Source organism: Delphinus delphis, chromosome X (assembly GCF_949987515.2).
Source record: "Delphinus delphis chromosome X, mDelDel1.2, whole genome shotgun sequence".
Lineage (NCBI taxonomy): Eukaryota > Metazoa > Chordata > Mammalia > Artiodactyla > Delphinidae > Delphinus > Delphinus delphis.
In genome coordinates, this window is record NC_082704.1 from 105,269,905 (window position 1) to 105,283,852 (window position 13,948).

General features: G+C 42.0%; 1 protein-coding gene across 1 annotated transcript in view; it reads right to left on the reverse strand.

Annotated features, from left to right (window-relative positions):
- Window positions 1-13,948, reverse strand: part of POLA1 (DNA polymerase alpha 1, catalytic subunit) — a 304,850-nt gene that overhangs the window by 269,537 nt on the left and 21,365 nt on the right. Inside the window, exons 5-13 of the mRNA XM_060001706.1 lie at window positions 12,084-12,199; window positions 11,250-11,312; window positions 10,291-10,383; window positions 9,773-9,860; window positions 9,320-9,521; window positions 9,053-9,231; window positions 3,040-3,152; window positions 2,213-2,329; window positions 913-987 (exon numbers count right to left, since the gene is read on the reverse strand). Of these exons, the coding sequence (XP_059857689.1) occupies window positions 913-987; window positions 2,213-2,329; window positions 3,040-3,152; window positions 9,053-9,231; window positions 9,320-9,521; window positions 9,773-9,860; window positions 10,291-10,383; window positions 11,250-11,312; window positions 12,084-12,199 (1,046 nt within the window). The remainder of the gene's footprint in view (window positions 1-912; window positions 988-2,212; window positions 2,330-3,039; window positions 3,153-9,052; window positions 9,232-9,319; window positions 9,522-9,772; window positions 9,861-10,290; window positions 10,384-11,249; window positions 11,313-12,083; window positions 12,200-13,948) is intronic.

Genomic DNA, 13,948 nt, shown 5'->3' on the forward strand with positions numbered 1-13,948 from the left:
ATTTTTCTTTTCATAAGAAATATTCACGTTCTCAAGTTCTATATATATTGCCATGTGTGCTCTGATGAATACAGCCTAAACAAACCGATAATAAATTCAGTAATTTTCTTACGTTATCTGAGCAAAAAATAATGATACTGGTTATCATCTTCCTGTTGATGCTTGAAACAGTTGCTGCTTATAGAGCAATTTAAGACCAGGAATAATTACTAGTGCATCAGTTGAATGCTACATACATCCCTCAGATTAGAAATCCACAGCTAAAATTATCAAGTCATAAGCAATGTATTCCATCACAACTTTATTAATAATTTACACATGGCATGCAAGAAATGTTATTTCAAATTCATTTCTAAATAAAAGTTTTGACAGTTACAAAAAAAAATGCTTCCATGGTACTTTTCATCACCACTGTCAGAGATATTTCTTAAGTTTCCCTTTTCCAACATCATGAGATCAAAACACTAGAACGGAGAGGTAAAGAGAGGTTAAGGTCCAGTTAATTAACATCCTGCAGCAGTGACCTTGTCTGTCAAGGGAGCAGGAGCAGCACTACAGTGACGCTACTGACGCTCTTCTCTCACCTTCCCACTGCTCAGAGGGACACTTCAACAGACTAATGATGTCCAACTCCATCTTGTGGCATTCATTCCACTTGACAAACAGTTGTGCAATTTCAACTTATTTATGTAAAGATGCATACTTGAAAGCAGAGAAAGGCAGTATAACCTATAGTCTACATATTTAAATTCATTTTATTCATTTTAATTATTCATGACTATAAGTTCACTTCAATGAACTATAAGCTTGAAGAGCCCTGCCAATACTCCTAATTGAAAGCCAGTTGAAATTTCAAAAACAGGAAAATGCCATTTTCAAGAAAAATCCATTCATTTTCTTTGTTTGACTTACCGAGTATCTAACTTCCAAGTACTCCGACTTCTCTGGAACATCAGGTATCTCAAAAGCATAGTTCTTTTCCACTGCCTGGGTAAGTTGATATTTAAAAATCATTAAGATAAAAAAACTTTTCACAAATTAAATTGACAAGCATTACATACACAACGCATGTCTCTGTATTTAATCATTATGGAACACAAAGGTAAATAAAGCCAAAAAAGCACCCTTTCCCCCTCTCAACTGGGACTAAAATAGCCAGTGACAAAATGTTAAAAAGACTTCTTTTGGACACTAGAGAACTTAGAAGTATTTGCATTCAAGAGAGGTAATAAAACATTAAAAATGTTTACAATGTCAATGCACTAAATTATTTGCTACTCTTCGATACTAAGCAACTCCATCTTGCTACAAAAATTAATGATAAACATTATAATCATAGCTCACATGTACTGAGTGCTTGCTATGTACCAAGGATTGTTGTAATCACTAATCCTAATTAATTGACTTAACCCTTCCAACAGCTCTTGAAATAAGGCCCCACTTCTCAGGTGAAGAAACAGGCCCAGAGAAGTCACTCAGCACTTGTTCAAGGTCACAGACCAGGAAGTGGTAGGGCTAGGACTTAAAGCACAAGCAGTCTAGCCTGAGCACCTATGCTCTTCACCATTGCACCACATTGCTTCTAGAATTTTAGAGACCTGATCCATCAGCCACAAGTCAAAAAGCTCAAATAGTTCAGATGGTTAGCCTCATCTTCAGCAACTCAATCCTCCCTTTATTGCAATCACTGTTAATATAGCCAGTGTGCTGAGGAACTTACAGCCCCACAACTATGGCCAAAGGCATCAATAGCTCACTAAAATGAAGACAACTGATCAATATGTATCACACGAATAGAAGAACTTTGTTCTATCAGAAATTGCATCATAGACCCTGACTTTTAAAGATTTAACCTTCTGACCAAGACAACTTGGCAATAACCAGTGTAAACAAGATCAGAACAGTTTCTTCTCCATCTAAGAATAAGAACACAAGCTATGCTTCAAGTAATTGCTTCAAGCAATTACTTTGCTAATGTTATCTTTTTATTCAAATTAATGAACATCATACACAGTTTAAAGAGAAAGAATAAATATTTTTATAAATCTAACATATTGGTTTTACATTGCTATCTATGAAATTTCCATTCAATGAATTATAGCCACACAGAAGGCATTTTGCAAAAAGAAGATATGCAATAACTATTTGCTAAATCAGGAAATTAACAAACAACCAATATATAGACCTGAAAAAATTATCACCAAATACAAACCTTGGACTTGAATTTCATAATCTTATATTTTGCTGCTATTTTCTCATCAAATTCATCATAAACATCCTTCATTGTAACTGGAGTTCCACTTTCTTTCCCTGTATTTAGATCAATTTTCTGCTTTCACATGGAGAGCGGAGGGGAGGAGAAAAAATATCTGTACATAAGATCTTTTCAACCACCAGAAACCCAAGCCTAAATCAACTTTCATCTTCACGTACTTGAACATTTAATAGAATAAGGTGAGTTCAAAGATACAAATGGACCCAAAAATGTACTAAATCCAACACCCAAGTCCTCCCAATGGCATCATAAAACCCAGAGATAAAGATGATCAATCCTACAAAATGGGAGAAGAGTGTTGTAAATCTTGACCAAGACACTTCACAGTTCAACTGAGATGGGAAACAACTGGGGTTGAGAGGAGAGTGTGGATGTTAAGCCCTAATAAAAAGAAGGAGCAAATGGAACTGACCTTGTTAAAAATGGCTGTGGAGGAAATAACAAAACCATGAAAACTGGGCCAAACACCATGTCATATTTTAGAGTCATAAACTCCCAACCCCAATAATTATGGAAATGGGGAGTGGGGGGGGAGACAGCATTATGTACTGAAACTCAGGCACTTTTACGCTCTTTCTAACAAGTTGAAAAACAGATAGTGTTTCACTCCACTTCCCCCAATGTCTAATGGAGCTGCTGACAATCAGTGGTCACGAGGCAGGCAATAAGAAAGGCTGTAGATAATCCACAGCCCTGTCAAAGGACAGGGCTAGTGGCAGAAGACAGAATACACTTGGAATTAGAAGCTGTCTACTAAGGTTTACCGTTTCACGCGGAAGGAAGTAGAGCGTTCGCTCAACGTTTTTCACCATGACACAACAGCTCACATGGGTTTGGGCGAATTCGATCCAAACTTTGCCAAATAGAAACACCACACCTACAAAAATAAGGAAAAACCATGGGAAAATAAACATTTCAGTTATATCACATTAAAGGGACGATGTAAAAGCTCACTGTGTCCACACGTTTATGCTTTGGTAAGTCATTTCTTACAGCAAATGCATCTGCTGTCCATTCCCAAAAACTAGTTCCTTTACTCAGTACCTATGCCATGACAATATCACACCAGTAAAACCTGTGACCACTGGGAGGACAGGGAACAGAATGATTCTCTAACTTGGTGGGAGCATTTTTCCCTAGAATTAGGGAGACATCCCAGGTAAATAGGGACAAACCTCAGTTATCAGGGAGACATCGCAGGCCCGGATAACTACTGAGACACCCTAGGTCAGTGTAGAAACCGCTGGGGAATTAGAGAGACATCCCGGCTCAATGTAGACAGACCTCGAAAACTAGGGAGACATCCTAGATCAGTGTAGGAGGAAAAAAAGGACATTTTCCCTAGAACCAGGATTACCCACATTAAGAGAAACAAAAAAAAGCAACTTATTCTCCAACAAAACTCGTACTTAAACCTTTTATGAGAACTCTGAAAATGTAATACTAAACTCCTTTCTAGCTTGTACTTACCAATAAAACTTAACATTCATGTGTAAGGATAACTATGTATGGTATATCAGTATTCTCCTGTATGTAAAATTGTGTTTTGGAAAAACATAATTCATCTCACATCTTATTCCATATAATAGTATATATCTCCTAATAGGGCTAAACTATTATCTTCTATTTCACCCTTTCCATCTCACAGACTACTGAAGACATCTGGCTGGGTAGCATTTGTAATGTTCCTCCCTCTCCTATTTCAGTTTAACAAATGGGGTCTAGTAACCAAATCCTTTTGAGATCCCTAAGTAACATAGACCACAAAGTGGTAAACCAAGCCTTTCTGGACATCAAGCCATTGTTCATGAAACATGGCCATCAAGAAAGGACTCCAGGGCTTCCCTGGTGGTGCAGTGGTTAAGAATCCACCTGCCAACGCAGGCGACACAGGTTCGAGCCCTGGTCCGGGAAGATCCCACATGCCTCGGAGCAAGTAAGCCCGTGCACCACAACTATTGAGCCTGCGCTCTAGAGCCCTCGAGCCACAACTACTGAAGCCCCTGTGCCACAACTACTAAAGCCTGCGTGCCTAGAGCCTGTGCTCTGCAACAAAAGAAGCCACCGCAATGAGAAGCTCGCGCACCACAACGAAGAGTAGCCGCCATTCACTGCAACTAGAGAAAGCCCGTGCGCAGCAACAAAGACCCAACTGAGCCAAAAATTAATTAATTAATTAATTAATTTTTTAAAAAAGAAAGGACTCCAGAGGGAATTCCCTGGCAGTCCAGTGGTTAGGACTTCATGCTCTCACTGCTGAGCGCCCGGGTTCAATTCCTGATCTGGGAACTAAAATCCCACGTGGCCAAAAAAAAAAAAGGACTCCAGAGATTTGATAGTCAACCTAAGAGATGGTCACTGTGCAAAATCCCGGGCTCCATGAATAATTAGACAGCAGTAATGAACATAGCCGCTTATAGGGCCACTTGCCTGAGGCACTTAGAAAATTCTGGCACATGCAAAGGCTACTGTTCACAAGGCCAATTACTCCAGTTTCACAAGATAGCTCATCAGCGCTTCCTTCTGTCACTCGTTCTAGTAGAAATAAGACTATCTAAGAATTTTCATTTCTGCAGATGATTAAAATTCTTACAAGAGTTGTGTAATTTTCAGCTGGGGTAAAAGAGGTGTGGGGGGAGATAGGGGAGAGAGAAGGGAGGACTGTGGGGATGATTAAAAAAGAAAAAAGTCACAGTAGCTCAGAAAATTAAAAGTCATCCTCACAACAGTTAGAGACGAAAAACCAAAATTCCATGCAAAGAAAAATAAAGACCCTAATACTGGATTCAAAGATTCAAATAGCTCATTTTACAGTCAAACTAATATCACATTTCATGCAACACATTTGACACTGTTTATGCCTCATTTGCCACAAAAAGATCATGGTAAACAAAGATTACATTCCCCTTAAAGTTACTAGCTGAAACCAGGTGCAGTCAGGATTATTCAACCTTGAAAAAGTCATAATGAAGACAGGATATCTTCCCATATGCAAAGAGTAAGATTCTTTTCATAATTACGGAGCATTCAGCAACAACTGACTTACTTAGAATCTGTAAGAAAGTGAGAAACAATAACAGGGTCTTTAGGAGTACTTCGTTTTTATTAGCAACATTGATTTCACCAAAGCTCAGTGATCATTACCTGCTATCATGATGAAACTGTTCAACCCTCTGAGATTACAGGACTTTTTTTTTTTTTTTTTTTTTTTTTTTTTTTGCGGTACGCGGGCCTCTCACTGCTGTGGCCTCTCCCGTTGTGGAGTACAGGCTCTGGACGCGCAGGCTCAGCGGCCATGGCTCACGGGCCCAGCCGCTCTGCGGCATGTGGGATCTTCCCGGACCGGGGCACGAACCCATGTCCCCTGCATCGGCAGGCAGACTCTCAACCACTGCGCCACCAGGGAAGCCCAGGACTTTTTTTTTTTAAGCCATCTACATCCATCGCAGAGGACACAACTTCAGAAGTACCACAGAACAGCAGAGTGGATTACGAGTGAGAAGCCCTGAACTCTGCCACTGAGGAGCTGACCACTTTATCTTTTGGAGCCCCAGCTTCCTCTGCTTTAAGTGAGTAACTAGAGATGATGGTATCTGAGGCCTTTTCCAGCAATAGAAACTCCCTTTTACCCTAGCATTTAGAAGACAGGCCAGTAACAGACTGGTACCTCTTTCAAATGCAAAATATTTCCCAATAGTGGTTGAAAAGGCCTACCCATGACTATGGTCAGTACCAGAATTCAACAACAATATATACCATAAATCGGTTGCTTTGCAAATATAGCTGTGCTTCAACGTGCTTCAATCTTAACCTACAACATCCATTACTGTAGATCAACACTAGTCAACAGAAATTTCTGTGATGACAGAATTCTTCCCTACCTGTGCTATCCATGGATAGGGTAGCTACTAGACACACGTGGCTACTGAGCACTTGAGATGTGACTAGTGGCTGAGAAGCTGAACTTTAAATTTTATCTCATTTTAATTAAACTTAAAGAGTTGCATGTGGCCAGTGGCTAACATAGTAGAGAGCGCAGCTCTAGACCCCTGCCCTGCGAAATGATGCTGTTTTTTACTAAGAGTATCAACCAGTAAGCAACAGACAGAAGTAATAAACTCATTTTCACACGGGAAAGAGAGAGGGTTGTTGTTTCCTAAGGTTCTAATTTTTGGCAACTGACACCAGCAATCTGATGCTTTATATGTGGATTTATGGAAGACCATCCACTTTTGTGTTAGCCATTCTTAATCCACAATGCTACAAGGCTTCAAGAGGCAGACTTGGTAATAGCAGCGAATGCAATGCTGATTCTCTGAAACCTTTCACGTGCATCTACAGGACTGTCGCTGTGCAGTTTATTTCAATGAACATTTACTTAACATCTACTATGTACCTGGCATCATCCTAGATGCTGGAAATAAAAGGTCCCAGCCCTGCAGGAGTTTAAAAGCTCTGAGGGAAAAGACAACACAGAAGCAGATCTTTTCAAAATAATATGACAAATGCTGCAATGGGTAAGGGTTCGATGGGGGTCACAGAAAGGGCTCTTAGGCCAGTTTGGAGGATTAGGAAATTTGGGGAGACCACACTGGGGCTGAGCCAGGTGAGGTCATTCTAGGCAGACAAATACAGTGAATAAAAGGATATGGTATAAAGAGCAGTAGGTACATACAGCAAACTATTTCTAGGACACAAAAGTCCTACACAGCAGGCAATAGAAGCCTTACTAAGTAACTTGGACTGTAAGTCACAGGCAGCAGCCACTGCGGATTTTCTCTAACGAGGAAATGACGTCCTGAGCAATCACTCAGGCTGCAGTGTGGAGGATGACAGCTGAGGGATCAGTTAGGAGGCTGGGTTCAGTAGCAGGAAGGGCTCAAGGGTGGGAGTTGCGAGGAGAGAGAGAAGACAGCTTGTCTAGTTTAGAAGGAGAAAACTAATAAGACTTGGTGAGGGAAGGGAGGAAAGGGGGGACTCAAGGCTGGCTCCCAGGTTTCTGGTTTTCATGGGACCATTAATCAAGTCAGGGAATAAAAGCCAGCCTGGAGCAGATACAGCAAAGCACAGGGAGTGGCACCAGGATGGGCAGGCCCACCACGTCACCCAAGTCCAGTGAGCACCAGCCATGCTGCTGTGCTGGGAGGTCACACGACACACACGTGAAAATGGTGTCCCCTGAAGCTGTATGATGGGGCTGCCCTGGGTTTAATTTGCAAAGCCTCATGAAATCACACTTGCCGGCCCACCCTGCACCAGCGAGTTACAAAGCAGGCAAAGAGGCGAGGGGGTCTAACCAGATCATCTTGCCCTAGCTCAGGTAGATGAGATACCATTTCTAAGACTGCTTACATCTTTACCTCAGCAATGAACACACGGCAGTTTGCTACTCAAGCAGCTCCGCAGGAGTTTCAACTCTTCGATAAGCGGAGCATACTAATGCTGCTGCCCCCGCTCTGATGGCTAATACTCGGACTCCAGGAAATCACTTTGAAAAAATTCAGTTTGTATCTACCCTTACATCCAGAAACGGATCTGAATAAAGGCAACTGTTTAAGGGTGTATGCTGTATTTTTTATGAATCTGACATGCCCTATCCTGCCCAGCCCCATAGTGAAGAAGTGCTCAAAGGAGCACAGAAGGAAACTAGAGAGCCTCCTGGCTCTTTGTGAGTCAGAATTCGGAGTATCAGCTCATTTGGAGGAGGACCTGGGAATTAGCCTGGATCCCTCCTTTCCGTCAACCCCCCACATCCATCCATCCATCCGCCAACGAGTTCATGTCGAAGTACAAGTTACAGGCATTCGCTCCTCTCCTCCACAGCCGCCACTAGGGCAAGTAACTAGCACACCTGCTGTAGACGGACTGATCTCCAGAGCTTTCCACACTCCCTGAGTCCAGCCCCAGGCGTGCGCGCGTGCACACACACACACACACAGCCTTTTCTCCGCATAAACCAGAGGGTTCCTGTTAAAATGTAAACCCAACCATGGGGCCGCTCAACCCCCTCACCCCTGCACCCTGCACTGAAAATCCTCCACTGCTCTTAGAGTAAGACTTCAACTCCTTAATACGGCTTTTAAGGTCCTTTATTATCCGGCCTTTGCATTCTCTCCGACCTGACTTTCAGCCAGTCCTGTCGCTTGATTACTCTGCTACAACCACGTAGGCCTCCTCCTTTCTCTCCCCAGGCCTCTGCACTTACGGGTTCCTCAGGCTGAAATACTCTCTCCTCGGCTCTGAATGTGCCTCAAATCTCAGCCCAACGGCCATTTCCTCAGACAGGCCCTCCCTGGCCATCCCCCAACTAACTGCCTTTACACCATTCATTAACTTACCTTATTTACTGCCTATCTCTCCCACCCTACTAGAACGTTAGCTCCACCAGGACAGGGAATTTGCCCAGCGTGTTCACCCCATCTTAGTGCCTGGCACAGGGCAGGTGTTCAAATTGCTGAAGGAACAAATTAAAGACTGATTCCACTTTAAGTAAAGTGCATTCCAATACGTTCAGATACATTAACAGTGAACTATAATACAAGCACACACTGCAAAACCACATATAACTGGTTTTGGGGATAAGCGCCTGTAAGGACTATTCACACCACAACTCCTCTCCATCCGGGTGGCTCACCCACTTTACAGTTCATGAGTGTTGCTCTTACTATGTACGTACATGAGGGCAGAGCCTGTTCCAATTACAGTCACTAACGCTTCAGGGAAAGGCGCTATTCCACATTAAAGACATCCAGTTACCGTATGTAACTGTATGATTACCTGGTTGGCTGTACGGATCTTCATAAGCATCCAGCCAATAAAACTGAAATACTTGTTCCTCATCTGCCCCTTTTACCAGTGGGAGGTGACTGGAATCCACTTGAACTTCCAGGGCTGAGAAACTGCTGTCATCTTCCTGATCAATGTCCCAACAAGAGACATCTGGGAGAAAACTTGCTCTGCAAAAATCACATTTTCAAAATCCTTTCAAAATCCGATGGGATAATTGTAGCACTACTTGTCAGAAAAGTCATAAAATGCTCTTACGAGTAGGATATGGTCCCTTTCCCAGGATCTGCCTCATGTTTTGTCCCCTCTGCTGGCTCCCTCTCTTGGTCGGAGGTCTTGGCACCCACCGGCTCCACATCCACCTCCTCCGTTTCCATGGGCTCATCAAAGTCGCCATCTTCAAAATCCATTGCCCCTGACTCCTCCTGGTCAACTGTACGCAATGCCAGCACCGGCTCTCCTGGGGGTGGCATCACACAATCCCATCATGTGCCGCTGCCAGGGAGCACAAAAGCTTCCCCTACGCTGCAACGGCAGCCTACCCCTTGCCCACATGCTATTCGCATTTCTCTTCAATCTCCAAATTGGATGTTTTTTAACTTTCCCTGCTATGAATTCAAACCTTTCACGCTGAAACTGGCTATTGCAAGCCCTTCAAATTCCCCCCACTTCCTCCTTCACGGGGCCTCCATCTTTTGACAGCAGACTTACCAGCAAATCCAGCACATTTAAGAGGGGCAGGGGTTAATGAAGGCTCCTTCCTTGAGACCGGGGAAGTGGTTTTTCCTGAAGGAGCTGCCTGTCAATGTTTTTAAATGTTTAGTCAGTTAGACCTGCATACTAAAAATACGCATCTGTCCTACCCTGACCAGAGATAATGACAGTTCCTATCTATAAAACGGTTTTCTGTTTTATTAATGTAACATCTTCAATTATTTTACTGTTCCTAGGTTTACCAAAAAAACACTTGTTTCCAGAAGGAAAATTATTGCATCTAGCACAGCTGTAACGCCTATACTAAACATGTACTAGTTACTACAAAATTTACTATGAGAAACAGGCACATGCTATTGTTGAAATATATGAAACTATATAAAATGAAACAGGAGTCCTAATTTAAAACAAAAGCAAGAACAAATTCAAAGGCATTTCGCTCACAGAGAAAAGCAACAAAGTAAGTTTTAAGCAATAATATAAATCAAGATTGAAGGTATTTCCACACACTATACCTTGGGGGTGTGCATAGAGAAAGGATTCAGTGAAGCTCCACTGGATCCTTTCTTCTTCGGTATTATTACAGGTGGTGGAGTTATTTGAGGTGTCTAAAAGGAGGGAAAAGACAGACATTCACTGCCATGCTTGGTTTACCACAAGACACAAAAAGTATGTTTCTTCCCCTAGTGAAGCCCAATGAGCAAAGCACTCTTTTCCTTCCCTGCTCCCCCCACAGATCTATGTTCATGCAGTGAGGTTACTATAGCAACAATACCACAGACTCACTAGAAAACCAGAATAGATATTGAATCCACCCCTCATCAATTTTTTCTCTTTAAAACTTAACATACTTCTCCCTTACCCTTGCAGAATATTACATTTAAAAACTGCCAAGCGCGAACTACACAGTGTAGGTGTAAGTCATTTTAATCAAGGGTCACTTAGAAAGAAGCACATCTCTAAATGAGAGCTTAGTCTTGCTGTGAAACAGCCCAGTTGCAAATTTCAGTACAGATGAACCTGTCTGAGTTCTATCAGGGACAACTCACTGCCTCTTCCCTCAACCCCACTCAGAATTCAAGACGAGGATCTCACGCCTGATTGTGCAGACTGACAGGCTTCAATCCATTTCGGGAACATACACGGCAGCAACTGAGCGCAAGCAGTGTGCCTTCCCAGAACTGACTCATGTGGATTCTTACTACTTCAAACACAGCCCCACACGGCCCAATCTACACAATCACAGAGCCTCGAGGAGCTAGAAACTACTCACCTAAAATGGTGAAAAGAAACCAATTTGAAGGGCTTTGTTTTGGTTTGGGGGTTTGTTTTCTTTTGTTTTGTTTTTTGGTGGTGGTGTTGTCACTGAATTTTCTGTTTTGCATTCTAGCAATAGTCTGTTTTGTAAAATTACTGAATTGTTTCTTCAGCCCATGTCTCCTGAATATTTGACAACTCCTGGAGATTCACTTACCTCAGTGTTCAAATCCTGTAGAATATCACCTAGCAGATCATCCTTGGACAAGTCAACAGCTTTCTGGAAATTATAAAGGCAGGAAGAATGAGAAAGCCCTGCCCTTCATATTTTCACCCAGACCCCATGTCAGTGGAAGGAAGAACCCAGCCAGTCAGTCCTTGCCTCTTCATCCCTAACTCTGAGGGCTCCTCTACTATTCACAGATCTTAACCACCAGGGGCCTAAACATAACTCCTACACCCTGAGCCCCCGCCCTCAATTTTCAGCTTCATTCCATAATCCTCCTGCTAACCACCAAAATAAACACACTCACTGCCAGTGCAGCTTTCTGGTTTAGGTTTCTCTTCTATCTCCAAGCCACAACCACTGAGGTGCCTCAATTCACCTAGAAATCTACATCCAACTTAGTGACTGAGATTGGGAAAACATTACTCAAATATTTGAGTTCAAACATATTGGGACTTCCCTGGCAGTCCAGTGGTTAGGACTCAGCACTTTCACTGCCGTGGATCCGGGTTTAATCCCTGGTCAGGGAACAGAGATCCCACAAGCCACGCGGCACGGCCAAAAAAATTAAAAAATACAATAAAATAAAAATAAAAGCAACATTAAAAAAACATACTGACCACCTACTAACTGTATAATCAAACATTAAATATAATCAAAGATCAAAGACCAAGCTCATCTAGAACCAGGGGATGAGCCTAGAAGCCTTCATAAGATCATCTGTTTAGAGCTATGGGGAATCTGACAGGAAAGGTGAACTATGAAGAAACAGGACTCTTCGCTTCACAAAGGAAGAGGCAAATATAAGAAAACCATGAGACGCACATCTGCGGTTTTCCTTCCAGCACTGGCAATGAACATTGACTTGATATTGTTCGGTTTTGTCACCATGGCCTTCTTGACATTCCTCTTGTCTTTGCTGCATGCTTTATTATTTTTTCCTGTTGGAAGAAAATTTGTTTAGAAACACGCACCAGCAAAAACCAAAATGGAAAACCAAAAGCCCAGTCACCTGCCCTCTGTATATGAGATTGTGACAAGAAAAATGTTAAAAACTCAAAATACAAAACTATGAGACTTTATGCAAGGTACACAGGAAAGAATCTTTAAAATGAACTGAATTCAGGACAACTTGACTAAATGTTACTACAGAAACTGATGAAATGCCAGTCAAATATCAGGATGAGTTAAGTGGGACTGTTTAATTGCTGCTGTTAATGTAAATAAAAAGCTTTTTAAAAGGTGGGTGGATTTTTCCCCCCCATAGAAATAAAAAGATCAAGCTCATCTGGTTCCAGGGGATTAGGCTTGCAGTCTTCATGAGATCATTTTAGTGTGATACTGACTCTGACAGGAAAACTGAACTACGAAAAAACAAGATCACCAGTTATGATACTGTAGCATCCTAGCTTCCATTTTATGAGGAACGCATGTCCTAGCAACACTAAACAGCACGGAGACATTTGTTCCATAAAGAACAACTTGTGCCATATGTTTTCTCTTCCGGGCATGTGGAAACCACCTGCAAACTCCTCTACTACTGTCAATTTTACTCTCGCTTTCTGACTCATCCCAGAGCAGCCTCCACCTACAAAAGACCTAGAATGAATAGTTAACATAGTGTGGTAGTGGCATACGAATACACAGATCAGATGAAACAGAATATAGATCTAGATAAAGACCAAATTACTTATGGAAATTTAGCATAAAACAAAGGTAACATCTCATATTACTGGGGAAAAGATGGACTTTTTAATAATTAGTGTTGGCTACCCATTTGTAAAGAAGTAAATCAGTATAAACACCAAGCAGATCACAGGTCAAAATTTTAAAAATGAAATTATACAAGTACTTTAATAAAAAAGGCAAATTCCTTGTAACCTGGATGTGGGGAAAGTCTTTCTATCTATGATTCAAAATCCATCTGCAAGAAAAAAAAAAGGATCGACAGATGCAATTATATCAGAAACAGGTTTAAAGACAAAACAGAAGAAAATTTTTGCAATACGTTTTACAGAGAAAAAACCAATTTCACTGATATTAAAAAAAAAGGCCAGTGGAATTCCCTGGCAGTCCATTCGTTAGGACTCCACACTTCCACTGCAGGGACCCAGGTTCGATCCCCTGGTCAGGGAACTTAAGATCCCACAAACCACATGATATGGCCAGAAAAAAAAGGCCAAAAACCCAAAGGGAATGTGGGCAATAAATACTAACATATGGTTCACATTAAAAAAATATACAGGGCTTCTCTGGTGGTGCAGTGGTTAAGAATCTGCCTGACAATGCAGGGGACTCGGGTTTGAGCCCTGGTCCAGGAAGATCCCACATGCCACGGAGCAACTATGCCCGTGCACCACAACTACTGAGCCTATGCTCTAGAGCCCACGTGCCACAACTACTGAAAGCCTGCGCGCCTAGAGCCCGTGCTACACAAAAAGAGAAGCCACCGCAATGAGAAGCCCACGCACTGCAATGAAGAGTAGCCCCTGCTCGCTGCAACTAGAGTAAGCCCGCATGCAGCAACGAAGACCCAACGCAGCCAAAAAAGTAAAATAAAATATATAAACAGCTATTAAGTTTTATGAAAAGATACCCAACTTCATACGTAAAAGAAATGCAGATGAAAACCACACCAAGATGTCATTTCTTGCATGTTAGAGTGCCAAAAATGCGAAAGCTTGACAACA